Source organism: Oryctolagus cuniculus, chromosome 13, assembly GCF_964237555.1.
Source record: "Oryctolagus cuniculus chromosome 13, mOryCun1.1, whole genome shotgun sequence".
Taxonomy (NCBI): domain Eukaryota; kingdom Metazoa; phylum Chordata; class Mammalia; order Lagomorpha; family Leporidae; genus Oryctolagus; species Oryctolagus cuniculus.
This window is the reverse complement of record NC_091444.1, coordinates 45,006,105-45,022,412: the sequence shown is the minus strand read 5'-3', so window position 1 is coordinate 45,022,412 and position 16,308 is coordinate 45,006,105. Positions and strand designations below refer to the sequence as shown.

The following is a 16,308-nucleotide window of genomic DNA, read 5'->3' as shown; positions in this document are numbered from 1 at the left end:
GTTATTCACTAAAAATCTGGTAAAATTCATCAGTGAAGTCATCCAGTCATGGGCTTTTCCTTGTTGAGAAGGTCTTTATTACTGATTCGATCTCCATCTCAGCTATTGGTATGTTCAGGTTTTCTGTATCTTCATGACTCAAACTTGGTAGATTGTGTACAGGAATCTATACATTTCTTCTATGTTTCCTAATTTGTTGGCATACAACTCTTCGTAGTAATTGCTGGTGATTCTTCGTTTCTGTAGTATCTGTTGTTACAATTTTTTCATCTTTGATTTTATTGATTTGAAACTGTTCCATGTGCTGATAAGAATATGTGGGTCAATAACTAGAGGGTGGAACAGGAAGTATTACTATGCTCTTAAATCTGTATTATGAAATACATCAATTTGTTCACCTTATATAAATAAAAAATTAAACCAATATTTGTATACACAAACAACACCATCATGGGTATGGGAGAACTTGTAATATCAGTTCCACTCACAATAACTATAAAAATATTTTGGGTTAAATTTAACCAACTATGTGAAAGTTCTCTACAATAAAAATTACGGAACATTAAGGAAGGAAATAGAAAAGAAAATATTCCATGCTCATGGATTGGAAGAATTAATACCATCAAAATGTCCAAAGCAATTTACAGATACAATGAGATCCCAATCAAAATACCAAAGACGTTCTTCTCAGATCTGGAAGAAATGATTCTAAAATTCATATGGAATCACAAAAAAATCCTGAATAGCTAGAGAAATCCTGGGGCTGTGCTGTGGCATGGTGGATAAAGCCTCCACCTGCAATGCGGACATCCCATATGAGTGCCAGTTCAAGACCCAGGTGCTTCGTTTTCAATCCAATTTTCTGTTATGGCCTGGGAAAACAGTAGAAGATGGCCCAAGTACTTGGGCCCCTGCACCTGCATGGGAGACCTAGAAGAAGCTCCTGGCCCTGGCTTCAGATCAGCCCAGCTCTGGCCATTTGGGGAGTGAACCAGCAGATGGAAGATTTTCTATTTCTCTCTCTCTTTCTCTGCCTCTGCCTCTCTGTAACTCTCTCATTAATATAAATAAATAAATCTTTAAAAAGTCCTAAACAATAAAAATAAAGCTGGAGGCATCACAATGCCATATTTCAAGACATATTATGGAGCAGTTATAATCAAAGCAGCCTCATACAGCCTCAAGAATAGACATGTGGACTGATGGAACAGATTAGAGTACCCACCCAGAAATTAACCCATATATCTAGAACCAACTAATCTTTGACAAATGAGCTAAATGCACTCCCTGGAGAAAGGACAATTTCTTCAACAAATGCCATGAGAAAATTGAATCTCTGCATGCAGAAGTATGAAACAAAACCACTACCTTACACCTTATACAAAAATCAACTCACAATGGATCAAGGATCTAAACCTAAGACCTGAATCCATCAAATTACTAGAAGAAAACATAAGGGAAACACTGCAAGACATTGGCATACGCAAAGCCTTCTTGGATAAGATGCCAGAAGCACAGGGAATATAAGCCAGCATAAACAGATGGAATTACATAAGCTAAGAAGCTTCTGCACAGCAAAGGAAACACTCAACAAAGTAAAGAGGCGACTGACAGAATGGAAGAAAATATCTGCAAACTATACATCTGATAAAAGATCAATATCCAACTCAGCCACCACAAAATAATCTACAAAAGAAGTAGGCTCAACAGGCTAGTCCTCCGCCTGTGGTGCTGACACCCCGGGTTCTAGTCCCATTCAGGGTGCCAGATTCTGTCCTGGTTGCTCCTATTCCAGTCTAGCTCTCTGCTGTGGCCTGGGAGTGCAGTGGAGGACGGCCCAGGTCCCTGGGCCCTGCACTCGCATGGGAGACCAGGAGAGGAACTTGGCTCCTGGCTTCGGATCAGAGCAGTGCACTGGCCACAGTGCACCGGCCACAGCGGCCACTGGGGGGTGAACAATGGAAAAAGGAAGACCTTTCTCTCTGTCTCTCTCTCTCACTGTCCACTTGCCTGTCAAAAAATAAAATAAAATAATAATAAAAAAAGAAGTAGGCTTAGGATATGAACAGGTGTTTTTCAAAGAATGAAACACAAATGGCCAACAGACATAAAAACCATAATGAGGTTTCACCTAATCCAGTGAGAATTGCTATCATCCAAAAATTAAACAAATAACAAATGCTAATGGAAATGTAGGGGAAAATAAACCCTAATCTACTGCTTTAGTGAATGTAAAATATACAATCATTATGGAAGACAGTATGGAGTTCCTTTACAAATCTGAAAAACAGATTACCCAGCCATTCCCTGGAAATTTTCCCAAAGGAAATGAAATCATCATATGAGTTATCTGTTCTCCCATGTTTATTGCTGCTCAACTCACAATACCTAAGATATTGAATTTACCCAGATGTCCATCAACTGACTACTGGATAAAGAAATTATGGTATACATACATAGTAGAATACAACTCAGCCATATTAAAGAACTAAATCTTATCTTTTGCAACAAAATCGATGCAATTAAAGACCATAATGCTTGTTGAAATAAGCCAGTCCATAAAAGATTAACATCCTATGTTTTCCCTGATTTGTGATAACTAATATACAGAGGACAAAAATTCAATATATATGAGTGAAATTAATATTCTGAGACTTGATTATTGTTTATAGTCATTGCCTATACTTTTGAGTAACCTTGGTTTTTCTACCTACTACTTGTATACTTTATTTAGTAGGTAGTTAAACTTGTGATTATAATGTAAACTGAAAGCATATTACTATAAATTAAAAGAAAAATAAGAAAAGGAAGAGAGACGGTGGGAGCATGGGCAGGAAGGAGGGTATGGTGGGAAGTATCATTATGCACTTAACAATGTATATATGGGGCCTGTGCTGTGGCACAGTAGGTTAATCCTCTGACTGCAGTGCCAACATACCAAATTGGTGCTGGTTCTAATCCTAGCTGCACCTCTTCCAACCCAGCTCTCTGCTATGGCTTGGGAAAGCAGCAGAAGATGGCCCAAGCACTCAGGCCCATGCAGCCACATGGGAGACCCGGAAGGAGCTCCTGGATCCTGGCTTCAGATCAACAAAACACTGGCTGTTGTGGCCATTTGGGGAGTGATGCAGACCTTTCTCTCTGTCTCTCTCCTCACTATCTATAACTCTACCTCTCAAATAAATAAATAAAATCTATTAAGAAACTGTATATATGAACTATATAAAATGTGTTGCCCTTGTATAAATAAAAAAATTTAAATAAATTTTTTAAATAAATGACTTAATAAATATTTGACAAAATGTTTAAAATAGGCTCTTATGAATCATTTACATTCTTATTTGTGATGTTACTGAAGCAACTGAAAATGAAAATGATTAACTCATCTGTAATATGATTTCTCAGAATGGAAATTTATTAATAATGAATATGCAAATCCTCTTGAATGTAAGATCCACAAAAAATGAACCTGTCTATGCAATTAATGGAACACTGGCAATAAGTGAATCTAAGATTGCATAGCAACAGTTACTGTGATGCAATTAAAACTACAATTCCTATAGATGCACATAATACCAAATCTTCTGTCCCTAGAACAACATAATTAAATGTTGGTCATATTTCAATTAAATGTTATATGGTATCTCTAATTTTCTACCATTTACCCAGAACAAAAAGTACTATAAACAAAAATATCAAAATAGATGAGTACAAATTTCACGGAATTAAAATGTCACCTGTGTCAAGTGGTATTAAATATTTGCTGCTAATGTAAAAAAATATTGGATTTTGCCCTCAAGCTGAAATTTACAATTAAAAAACAATGGTGTATCTCTTAGCCTTTTAGTTCAGTGTAGTGTCACAGCAGGTTAAGCTGATGTTTGTCACATCAGAAGTGTACGTTTGCTTCCCAGCTGTCCTACAGATCCAGTTCCCTGCTAATTCACTTCAGAAAGCAATATAAGATGGAACAAGTACTTAGTCCATTACCATCCACGTGGGAAACCAGGATGGAGTTTCTGGTTCATGGATTTGGCCTTGCTCAGACCTGGTTGTTATAGCCATTTAGGCAATGAACCAGCAGCTGAAAGATCTCTCTATAGCTCTATCCTTCCCCTCCCCCTCTCTCACTCTGTCTTTCAAATGAATGAATAAATCTTAAAAAAATAGTAGTAGGTGGGCATATGTTTGGTGTGTTGATCATATGTCCTCAATAAATAAATTTCCCAGGAAACTTTTTATTTTAATAAATTAAATCCCAGAAATCAAAGCTATTTAAATTATGTCACTCATTTAGTCTTATAATCATAAGGTTTTTTTTTTTTCTATTTCTCTTTCTCTCTCATTCTTATACTGTACCACCATCTAGCTTTAGCAAATATTTTGGGGGTTTAAAATCCATCATCAGTATCAGAAGAAGTTCTGCTAACCATTTTAGGGTCTCTATGCCATTAAAGCCACATGTCTAGGAGATGCCATTCTTTCAATCTTATCTTGCACAAACAGATTGTGTGAAATTGGAAAAACTCTCCAGAATTTTAAAGAATAATGCCAAATTCTCAAGGCTATTTCAGTAAACATAATAATTTATATCCAGTTTTGACTCAAAAGGTTTTTGATAGTTTCCTTGTCAATTTTCTTAAATTTATCAAACCCAGTTAGTAAATGAATTTCAGTGAGGAGTCATTCATTGGATCTTAAAAGGTAGCTGCAAGTTAAAACAGCCAAAAAAGGTCACTAGGTCCTTAGTTCTTTAATTGGATAGTATGCCTGCATCCTGAGGATTATAATTTAAGATTATTTATGTATTCAGAGCCTTTACAAATGACACTGAGGCAAAGTTCTCAAAAGCAAATCTAAACATTCACAATTTTTCAATATATTCTAATCATGCAATTATTCCAAAAAATTATAATCTGCAATTTACTCTCAATAATCAGCACTACTCAAAAATGAATGATTAGACATACTCATTTAATCAGAGAAACAGACCTTGACTTATTTTTCATAGTTGCTATTTTCATAAAGTGTAAAATTATTCTCCTTCCAATAAATGTACAATAAATTTTCACACCTTAGAAGAGGCATGGGTTAGAAAGGATTCTTGGAATTAATGGAAATAGTCTAAAGATCTCTCTAACATTATAAGAAGACTGGTTTCACACAAGCCATAGAAACCCATATCCATACACTTTGATAAAGTTTTTAATATTGTATAGCATAGAAGTATACACAAAATAGAATAATAGAGTTGTGTTTTTCCATAAAGACAATTGTATTGGAGCCAGGTTTGTGACATAGCAGGTAAAGCCACCATCTACAATGCCAGCATTTTATATGGGTACCAGTTCAAGTGTCACCTATTCCACTTCCAATCTAGCTCCCTGCTAATGGCCTGGGAAAAGCAGTGAAAGATGGTCCAAGCATTTGGACCCCTGTCACTCATGTGAGACACCCAGAAGAAGCTCCTGGCTCCTGACATTGGTCTGGCCCAGCCTCAGCTATTGCAACCATCTGAGGAGTGCACCAGCAGATAGAAGCTCTTTCTCTCTCTCCTATCTCCTATTTATCTCTCTCTCTCTCTCTCTCTTTCTCTCTCTCTCTGTAACTCTGCATTTATGTAAATAAACAAATCCTTTTTTACAAAGATAATAGTATAATTAATAAAGTTTGCATAAACTGCTTCAACATTAGAATATTTCCAAATTTACAAGGAACCATTTCATTTTAACATTAGTCTTACATTTTCTTATAAAAAGGGACTTTTTTTTTTCATTTATTTGAAAGGCAGAGTTACAGAGAGAGGAGGAGGGAGAGAGCAAGAAAGAGAGAGGTCTTACATCCACCGGTTCACTCTCCAAATGGCCTCAACAGCCAAGGGTTGGTCCAGGATGAAGCCAGGAGCCTGCAACTTCTTCCGGTCACCCACATGGGTGCAGATCATCTTCCACTGCTATGCCACACCATTGACCTCTTTAAATTTTGCTACATACAGCTAATATTTTTTGGTATTCAGTTCTATGGGTTTTGACAAAGCATAGGACCATGATCTTCATGCATTTATTGTTTTATTTTTATTTTTGTTGATTTTTCTTTATTAGAAAGGCAGAGATATGGATGGGGGAAGGGGAGAAGAAATAGAATTCTTCATCCACTGGTTCACTCCCATGTGGGTGGCAGGGGCACAAGTACTTGGGCCATCTTCTGTTTTCTCAGGTACATTCGCAGGGAGCTAGATTGGAAGTGGAACAGCCGGGACTCCACCCAGTATTCATATGTGATGCTGGCATTGCAGTAGCAACTTATCCCAATGAGCCACAACTCTGCTCCCAATGAGCTTTGAATTTCTATTCTATCAATTATCCATTTATTTAGGTCTTCTTGGTGTCTTTCATCCATGTTTTATAGTTTTCAAAACACAGATATGCCATATGTATTGCTAAATTTATATGTAGGAATTTATTTTTATTTTATTAAATATGGTACCATTTTTCTCATTTCAATTTCTAGTAGTTCATTTTCTTTTTTTTAACTTTTATTTATTGAATATAAATTTCCAAAGTACAGCTATGGATTACAATGGCTTCCCCCCCCAATAACTTCCCTCCCATCCGCAACCCTCCCCTTTCCCTCTCTCTCTCCCCTTCCATTCACATCAAGATTCATTTTCGATTCTCTTTATATACAGAAGATCAGTTTAGTATATATTAAGTAAAGATTTCAACAGTTTGCACCCACATAGAAATACAAAGTGAAAAATACTGTTTGAGTACTAGTTATAGCATTAAATCTCAATGTACAGCACATAAAGGACAGAGATCCTACATGAGGAGTAGGTGCACAGTGACTCCTGTTGTTGACTTAACAAATTGACACTCTTCTTTATGGCCTCAGTAATCACCCTAGGCTCTTGTCATGAGTTGCCAAGGCTTTGGAAGCATTTTGAGTATGCTAACTCCGATCTTATTTAATTAAGGTCATAGTCAAAGTGGAAGTTCTCTCCTCCCTTCAGAGAAAGGTACCTCCTTCTTTGATGACCTGTTCTTTCCACTGGGATCTCACTCACAGAGACTTTCATTTAGGTCATTTTTTTTTTTTTTTTTTTTTGCCAGAGTGTCTTGGCTTTCCATGCCTGAAATACTCTCACGGGCTTTTTAGCCGGATCCGCATGCCTTAAGGGCTGATTCTGAGGTCAGAGTGCTATTTAGGACATCTGCCATTCTATGAGTCTGCTGTGTATCCCACTTCCCATGTTGGATCGTTCTCTCCCTTTTTTATTCTATAGGTTAGTATTTTCAGACACTAGTCTTGTTTATGTAATCCCTTTGACTCTTAGTCCTATCATTATGATCAATTGTAAACTGAAATTGATCACTTGGACTAGTGAGATGGCATTGGTACATGCCACCTTGATGGGATTGAATTGGAATCCCCTGATATGTTTCTAACTCTACCGTTTAGGGCAAGTCAGCTTGAGCATGTCCCAAATTGTACATCTCTTCCCTCTCTTATTCCCACTCTTATTTTAACAGGGATCATTTTTTCAGTTAAGTATCAACACTTAAGAATAACTGTGTATTAATTACAGAATTAAACCAATAGTATTAAGTAAAACAAACAAACAAAAATACTAGGAGGGATAACGTATTAAGTTGTTCATCAACAGTCAGGGCAAGGGCTGATCAAGTCACCGTTTCTCATAGTGTCCATTTCACTTCAACAGGTTTCCATTTTGCTGCACAGTTAGTTGCCACCAATTAGGGAGAACATATGATATTTGTCCCTTTGGGAATGGCTTATTTCACTCAGCATGATGTGTTCCAGATTCCTCCATTTTGTTACAAATGACCGGATTTCATTGTTTTTTACTGCTGTATAGTATTCTATAGAGTACATATCCCATAATTTCTTTATCCAGTCTACTGTTGATGGGCATTTGGGTTGGTTCCAGATCTTAGCTATTGTGAATTGAGCTGCAATAAATATTAATGTGCGGACAGTTTGTTTCTTTGCCAATTTCATTTCCTTTGGGTAAATTCCAAGGAGTGGGATGGCTGGGTTGTATGGTAGGGTTATATTCAGGTTTCTGAGGACTCCCCAGACTGACTTCCATAGTGGCTTTACCAGTTTACATTCCAACCAACAGTGGATTAGTGTCCCTTTTTCCCCACATCCTCGCCAGAATCTGTTGTTGGTAGATTTCTGAATGTGAGCCATTCTCACTGGGGTGAGGTGAAACCTCATTGTGGTTTTGATTTGCATTTCCCTGATTGCTAGTGATCTTGAACATTTTTTCATGTGCCTTTTGCCATTTGTATTTCCTCTTTTGAAAAATGTCTATTGAGGTCCTTGGCCCATCTCTTAAGTGGGTTGTTAGATTTGTTTTTGTGGAGTTTCTTGATCTCTTTGTAGATTCTGGTTATTAATTCTTTATCTGTAGCATAGTTTGCAAATATTTTTTCCCATTCTGTCGGTTGCCTCTTCACTCGTCTGACAGTTTTTTTTTTGCAGTACAGAAACTTCTCAATTTGATAGCTCATTTTCAGTGTGGAAATACAATAGACTTTATATTGACTTTATATTCATTACAATGATAAACTCATTTATAAGCTTATTTTTTCAACATAAATTCTGTGAGATTTTATGATCATATTATCTGCAAATAAAAACTCATTTCTTTCCTCTTTAACTATTGCATGTCTGTACCCTCCACTGTCCTCCCAGGCCACAGCAGATAGCTGGACTGGAAGAGGAGCAACCGGGACAGAATCCGGCGCCCCAACCAGGACCAGAGCCCAGGGTGCCAGCACTGCAGGCAGAGTATTAACCAAATGAGCAGCAGCGCCAGCCTATTTAAAAAAATATTTTATTTATTAATTTGAGAGGTACAGTTACAGATATAGAGAGGGAAAGACAGAGATAGGTCTTCCATCCACTGGTTCACTCCCCCAAATGGCTACAATGGCCAGAGCTGGGCTGATCTAAAGCCAGGAGCCAGGAGCTTCTTATGGGTCTCCCATTTCCACTGCCTTCTCAGGTCATAGCAGAGCTTTACTGAAAGAGGAGCAACCAGGACTAGAAATGGTGCCTTTATGGGATGCTGGCACCGCAGGCAGAGGCTTTAACCCACTACTCCATAGCGTCAGCTCCTATACATTATCCTTTATAAGATTAAATAAGTTTGTGATTTGCAAAGGCTTCAATCACAAATCTATAGTTAATTTTTCCAAGTGCCTTTTCTCCATCTACTGAGATTATCATGCACTTTTCTTCTTTAGTCTATTAACATGGTAAATTACACTGATTATTTTCCAAACATCAAACTAGCCTTGCATTCTTTGGATAGTTCTGATATATTACCTTTTTATATTTTGCTCGATTCCATTTCACAATATTTTGTTGATTTTGTTGTGTACTTTGGAATGTACATCTATAGTTTCCTTAATATATTCTTGTCTGGGGCCAGCATTGTGGCACAGTGAATTAAGCTACCATTTGAAATGGCGGGATCCCATATTAAAGTGAGGGTTCAAGTCCCTGCTCTTCTGATTCCAATACAGGCCCCTGCTGATGAACCTGGGAAGTCAGCAGAAGATGACCCAAATACTTGCAACCCTGCCATTCACATGGGAGATCCCAATAGAGCTCCAGGCTACTGGCTTCAACTAGTTGAGCCTAGCTCAACCCTGATCATTAAGGTCATTTGAGGAGTGAAACAGCAGATAGAAGATCTCTCTATCCAATTTTACCTCTCTAAAACTCCCACCATTTGCAAAGTGCAAACCCACCCAGGTGTCCATTGTATCCTATAATACTTTATGTTTTTTCCATGTTATTAATCATAATGAAGCTATGTTTTCCTCCCAAAATCTTAAATATGGCTTTAATACCTACTTTAAAAAGCAAAACACACTCTACACCCTCACCTTCACAAAACATACCTAGTAACCTTCCCTGAATCCCAGCTTCTTCCTACAAAGACTATATCCTTTGTAGCTTTCCCTTGCGAAATCCTTTTTGCAAAGCCCCATAAAACACAAAGCCTAAAATCAACATTGCTTTTCTTCTCAATCTCCACTGTTACTTCTTACACTGTTAAAGTTTTTCCTTTGTAAAATATCTTGGTCCATGACACCTTATTGCCATCTATCTTTAATGTCAGTCTGCTTTGCATATTCATTGAACACTTTAGTCTTGGGTTTCAAGGTTTTCTCTATTACTAAATTGTGTCATCTTGTATAAATTTGTAGCCAGGTGGAAGTCCTGATCAATACATTAGCCGTAAAATGCATTGATGCCTCAATTTTAATAAACCTCATTTCTACACCACCTTAAACACATTACGTTGTCTTATTATAGTGATATCTAGAACTATTACCTCAGAAATTTTAGACTTCAGGGGCTGGCGCTGTGGCGCAGTGGCTTAATGCCCTGGCCTGAAGCCCCGGCATCCCATATGGGCACTGGTTCGAGACCTGGCTGCTCCACTTCCTGTCCAGCTCTCTGCTATGGCCTGGGATAGCAGCAGAAGATGGCCCAAGTCCTTAGGCCCCTGCACCCACATGGGAGACTCAGAAGAAGCTCCTGGCTCCTGGCTTCAGATCAGCACAGCTCCTGCCGTTACAGTCCATGGAAGACCTCTCTCTCTCTCTTTCTCTCTGCCTCTCCTCTCTCTCTGTGTAACTCTGACTTTCAAATAAATAAATAAATCTTTAAAAAAAAAAGAAATTTTAGACTTCAATGTTTTCTAATTGACAGTTTTTCCTTGAATAGTCAAACTTCTCAATCAAGATCACAGTTAATTTTTTTACTTCCGTAGTGGTTTTATAGAGCTGTTTCAAGGCTCACTACAAAATCTGGCATTTGTCACTTCGATATTTATTATAATCATATGCCTCTGCCTTTTCCCAGTATGTGGGTCATGAGTAATTAGGGAAATGGCTTTGGTTTCTGAAGTGTTGTGGTGTAGCCAATTAAGCCCCAACCTGAAGTGCCGGCATTCCATATGGGCGACGATTCCAGTCCCAACTGCTTCACTCCTGATCCAACTCCCTGATAATGTGCCTGGAAAGCAGCAGAAGGTGGTCCAAGTGCGTGGGCTCTTGTACCTACACGGAGGACCCAGAAGAAACTCCTGACTCCTGGCTTTGGCCTTGCCCAGCCCCGGCTGTTGAAGTCATTTGGGAAATAAACCAGTGGATAGAAGATCTTTCTCTCTGTCTCTCCCTCACTTTCTTTCTGTAATTCTACCTTTCAAATAAATAAAATATTTTTAAAAAAATCCAAGCACAACACAGACATCCCATATCAAACTTTCGGTCACTCTTGGCAAGGCCACCGCATATTTTCCAACTTAAAAATATTATTTACCACAACTATCATAGTTTTTAATCAAATTAGGATTTAAAACACTTCTCTACAGACTAGCTGCCTTTATTCTGCTATAATATAACAAATTTTATAAAAGGAGCAAAAAATATTCATGAAATACATAAGTCAGTTTCAAAAAAATCCATGGAAAAATTTTTGAAGCCCTTCATAAATGCATATTTATGGCTTTTGTACATTAGATTAAATTATTTATCACAATCAAATTATAACTTCAGTATTGAATTTTTTATTGAGGACAATATAAATGGGAATTTGAATATTATTCAGCTAATATAATCAAGGGGAAATATGGAAAATTTTTTATATCTAATATGAGATGTGCCTCACTGATGTATTTGTTTCAGTCTAAATATAAAATAGATTATAGGCCAGCACCGCGGCTCACTAGGCTAATCCTCTGCCTAGCGGCGCTGGCACACCGGGTTCTAGTCCCGGTTGGGGCACCGGATTCTGTCCCGGTTTCCCCTCTTCCAGGCCAGCTCTCTGCTGTGGCCAGGGAGTGCAGTGGAGGATGGCCCAGGTGCTTGGGCCCTGCACCCCATGGGAGACCAGGAAAAGCACCTGGCTCCTGGCTCCTGCCATCGGATCAGCGCGGTGCGCCGGCCACAGCGCGCCGGCCGCGGCGGCCATTGGAGGGTGAACCAACGGCAAAGGAAGACCTTTCTCTCTGTCTCTCTCTCACACTGTCCACTCTGCCTGTCAAAAATATATATATATATAAAATAGATTATAACTAATACCTCTCTCTATCTTGTGTTTTTTAATGGAATAATCTAATTAATTCTCTAAGAACACAATTTCAAGTCCATGGATACCAGTTTTCTACCAGTCTTCTAGAAAGTGCAGAATTATCTTGTTAAGATTTTACTAGCCATAATAAACATCATTATAAGGTATTAAATATGTTATTAAATTATTTCATTTAGATATTTATAGTATCCAAGTCAGCAACAACAGTCTATTTTTGCTTCTACTATAGTCCCAGTCACTATTATGTAACGTATTAGAACAAATATTCCACACTAAATCAACAGGCAAGAATACACAGCAGATCAAGGCCATTAAGTTGTTTAAATTGAGCCGTATTTACAATACAGGATATGAATCAAAACGAATTAAAAAGTTCTCACCATCTGCAGGAAAGCAATCTGAACTGAAAGATATATCATCAATAGCTATGACTTCATCTTGTCCACGAGTTGAAATAATCTGACCTTGAAAAACAACCTGCCCAAAGAAAACAAAATGAAGCAAGAAGCATCACTGTCTCAAAGTCTTACAGAAAAGAACCCACAAATACATGTCATTCCCTAGAAGCACTTGGATGATCATGCAAATTCTAAGTGTGAAAACAGCAAAGCAAACCCTCTTAAGGACAATAAAATGGATAGCAAATGCAGTACTGCAAATACCTGGCTTAAGGTAGGTAACATGTTTTGGAAATGAAACCACATTCACCTGGTTTCTATCCTATAGTTTTCTCTGTGTAAGTGCCTATGTGTTCAAACTGTCTGGCACTTTCCAGCTTTTTTTTTTTTTAATTTATTTTTTGACAGGCAGAGTGGACAGTGAGAGAGAGAGAGACAGAGAGAAAGGTCTTCCTTTGCCGTTGGTTCACCCTCCAATGGCCGCCACGGCTAGCGTGCTGCAGCCAGCACACCACGCTGATCCGATGGCAGGAGCCAGGTACTTATCCTGGTCTCCCATGGGGTGCAGGGCCCAAGCACTTGGGCCATCCTCCACTGCACTCCCTGGCCACAGCAGAGAGCTGGCCTGGAAGAGGGGCAACTGGGACAGAATCCGGCGCCCCGACTGGGACTAGAACCCGGTGTGCCGGCGCCGCTAGGTGGAGGATTAGCCTAGTGAGCCGCGGCGCCGGCCACTTTCCAGCTTTTGAACATAAGCTTTCTCTTGATCTCTGGTTCTTAGCATTCTGCAAGTGTGCTGCATTGTCATCTCCGGTTCTTCAAATTTTATTCTAGGTCTTGCCTTGAATGTCCTGTGCTCTCCTCTTGCATGTTTCCTTCCACCACCTAATCACAATTCGGGACACCTACTGGAAATTGTTATTCAATGACTTAATGTTCCTTTTTTTTTTTTTTTTTAACAGGCAGAGTGGACAGTGAGAGAGAGAGAGAGAGACAGAAAGGTCTTCCTTTGCCGTTGGTTCACCCTCCAATGGCCGCCACGGCCGGCGCACTGCACTGATCCGAAGGCAGTAGCCAGTCTCCCAGGGGGTGCAGGGCCCAAGCACTTGGGCCATCCTCCACTGCACTCCCTGGCCACAGCAGAGAGCTGGCCTGGAAGAGGGGCAACCGGGACAGAATCTGGTGCCCCGACCGGGACTAGAACCCGGTGTGCCGGCACCGCAAGGCAGAGGATTAGCCTAGTGAGCCGCGGCGCCGGCTCTCTAATGTTCCTTAATGTTAACTGAATGTTTACATTGTAATGTGGAGCCTGCCCAGGTCTACACCAAGAAGAAATATCCTGGGACGTGCTTAACTTGAGAAACTCCGAACCACTCTCTAATTTCCTAATTACCTAAAACAACATAAATTGGTGTGTTGGTGGAGAATTTTATCCCCCCCTCACCAGTGAATATGAATAATGCTTGTAGCTTCACTCATGGATGTGTGAAACATAGCTACATTGTTCAAACCTTGCTTACAACACAAGCACTTATTTCAAAAAATCAGCACTGCATTTAGGCTGAATGCAGTAAACCACAGGAGATAATTTTGCTATACCACAGTTTCCTTTCTTCTACTACTTATGCTGCACTAATACACATTAGCCTTCAAAAGGCTAATGGAAAACAGAATTAAAATATGTTTTAATACAAAAAATTTTGAAATCCATATATTGTGTTTTCATTAACATGCATTTTCCATGAACTTTTGGAAGATCCCTCCTATTAGGCCGGCGCCGCGGCTCACTAGGCTAATCCTCCGCCTAGCGGCGCTGGCACACCGGGTTCTAGTCCCGGTCGGGGCGCCGGATTCTGTCCCAGTTGCCCCTCTTCCAGGCCAGCTCTCTGCTGTGGCCAGGGAGTGCAGTGGAGGATGGCCCAGGTGCTTGGGCCCTGCACCCCATGGGAGACCAGGAAAAGCACCTGGCTCCTGGCTCCTGCCATCGGATCAGCGCGGTGCGCCGGCCGCAGCGCGCCTCCGCGGCGGCCATTGGAGGGTGAACCAACGGCAAAGGAAGACCTTTCTCTCTGTCTCTCTCTCTCACTGTCCACTCTGCCTGTCACAAAAAAAAAAAAAAAAAAAAAAAAAAAAAAAAAAAAAATCCCTCCTATTTCCTTTCAAACCAGACACTACCATTCCATTAAAATTCAGTGAGAGGAGTAGAAATTTGGCCTACCAGTTAAGCCCCCAGTTAGGGTGCCCATATTCCAGTCTCTGGCTTTGGCTGCTAATGCAGATCCTGAGAGGCAATGGTGATGGACCACGTAGTTGGGTTCTTGCCAATCATTGAGTTCCAGGCTCTTGGCTCTTGGCTCCAACCCCAGCCCTGGTCCAGCCTCAGCCAATGTGGGCATTCTGGGAAGTGAACTTGCAGATGGGACCTCTCTGTGTCTGTCTCTCTGACTCTAAAATACTTTTTTAGTCCAGTGAGAAACATATACAACACACATAGAAATCTGTTTATATGTAGCCCTTAGACAGTCATACCTTCTTCACACAAAACAGAATACCCATGTGACTACTTAGAAATCGGGACTCTGTTGGAAAAGCCCATCAAAGACTGTTATGTAGAGGTGGTTTTATATTATAACAACAGAGCATAATGATTAAAAGTGTAACTCAGAACCAACTACTTGGGTTCAGGTCCTAGTTACATCACAACAGCACCCTGGAGAACATACTTAACATGCCCGTACCTCAGTTTTTTCCTTAAATAGAAATGACAAAATCACCAACCTGTGATAAAGTTTATACAAGAAAAATGAATTACACATAAAAATATACCTAATAAATAGTTGGCATTAAGTAAATATTAGCTACTATTATTATAACAAAGTTACTAAATATTTATGAATTATATGCTTAAAGATAGAAATTTATTCTATACAAATTAACATTTTATTCTTCTGAAAGCTATTTCACATATATATATATATTGGCTGAATTAAGCAGGTCTTTGGTTGACATTTTTGGAGAAGAAATACATATTAAATGCATTATAACTCATCTCCTTTTCCCTTCTCACATTCTTCCCCTCAAAAACCTCAGTGTTTTGACTGATGTCCAGAAACACAAATTGATATCACAAATAATCCCCTCTCCTGAATCCTCTCCCATATCTCTGCAGCCTACTGGACATTTTCATTCAAATGACGAGTCCCTTCATAATATTTTGTTCTTTCTCCTCAAATTGAATCTCTAACCTCACTCAATTTCTGACAATGATGCCAAGAAACTGTTGTGCTATAATGCTCAAAATTCCAAAGGACTTTTGGAATAACTGTTTCCTCAATTCTCGTGTCCAATCAGCCAAGACCCATCAAGTCTTATATTCCTTCCATCCCTATTTCCACTCCTATATCATGCCTGATATATTGAAGTAGCTCTTAAATTGCCTTCTTGCCATAATCCTCTCAGATTTGCAATAGGAGGCTGACGCTGTGGTGCAGCAGGTTAAGCCATCATCTGCAGTGTGGGCTCCCACATAGGTGCCAGTTCAATCCCCGCTGCCCCATTATTAATCCAGCTCTCTGCTAAAGTGCCTGGGAAAGCAGCAGAGGATGGCTCAAGTCTTTGGGGCCCCAAACCCAAGGGGGAACCCAGGTTAAACTCCTGGCTCCTGTCTTCAGCCTGGCCCATCCAACTGCCACTGTGGGCATTTGGGGAATGAACCAGTAGAAGATCTCTCTTCTCTCTCTCTCTCTCTCTCTCTCTCTGTCTCCCCCTC

The 16,308-nt window shown here is 39.6% G+C and overlaps 1 protein-coding gene across 1 annotated transcript in view; it reads right to left on the bottom strand.

Annotated features, from left to right (window-relative positions):
- Nucleotides 1-16,308, bottom strand: part of MALRD1 (MAM and LDL receptor class A domain containing 1) — a 397,632-nt gene that overhangs the window by 336,270 nt on the left and 45,054 nt on the right. Inside the window, exon 5 of the mRNA XM_008268638.4 lies at nt 12,522-12,618. Coding sequence (XP_008266860.3) covers nt 12,522-12,618 — 97 coding nt within the window. The remainder of the gene's footprint in view (nt 1-12,521; nt 12,619-16,308) is intronic.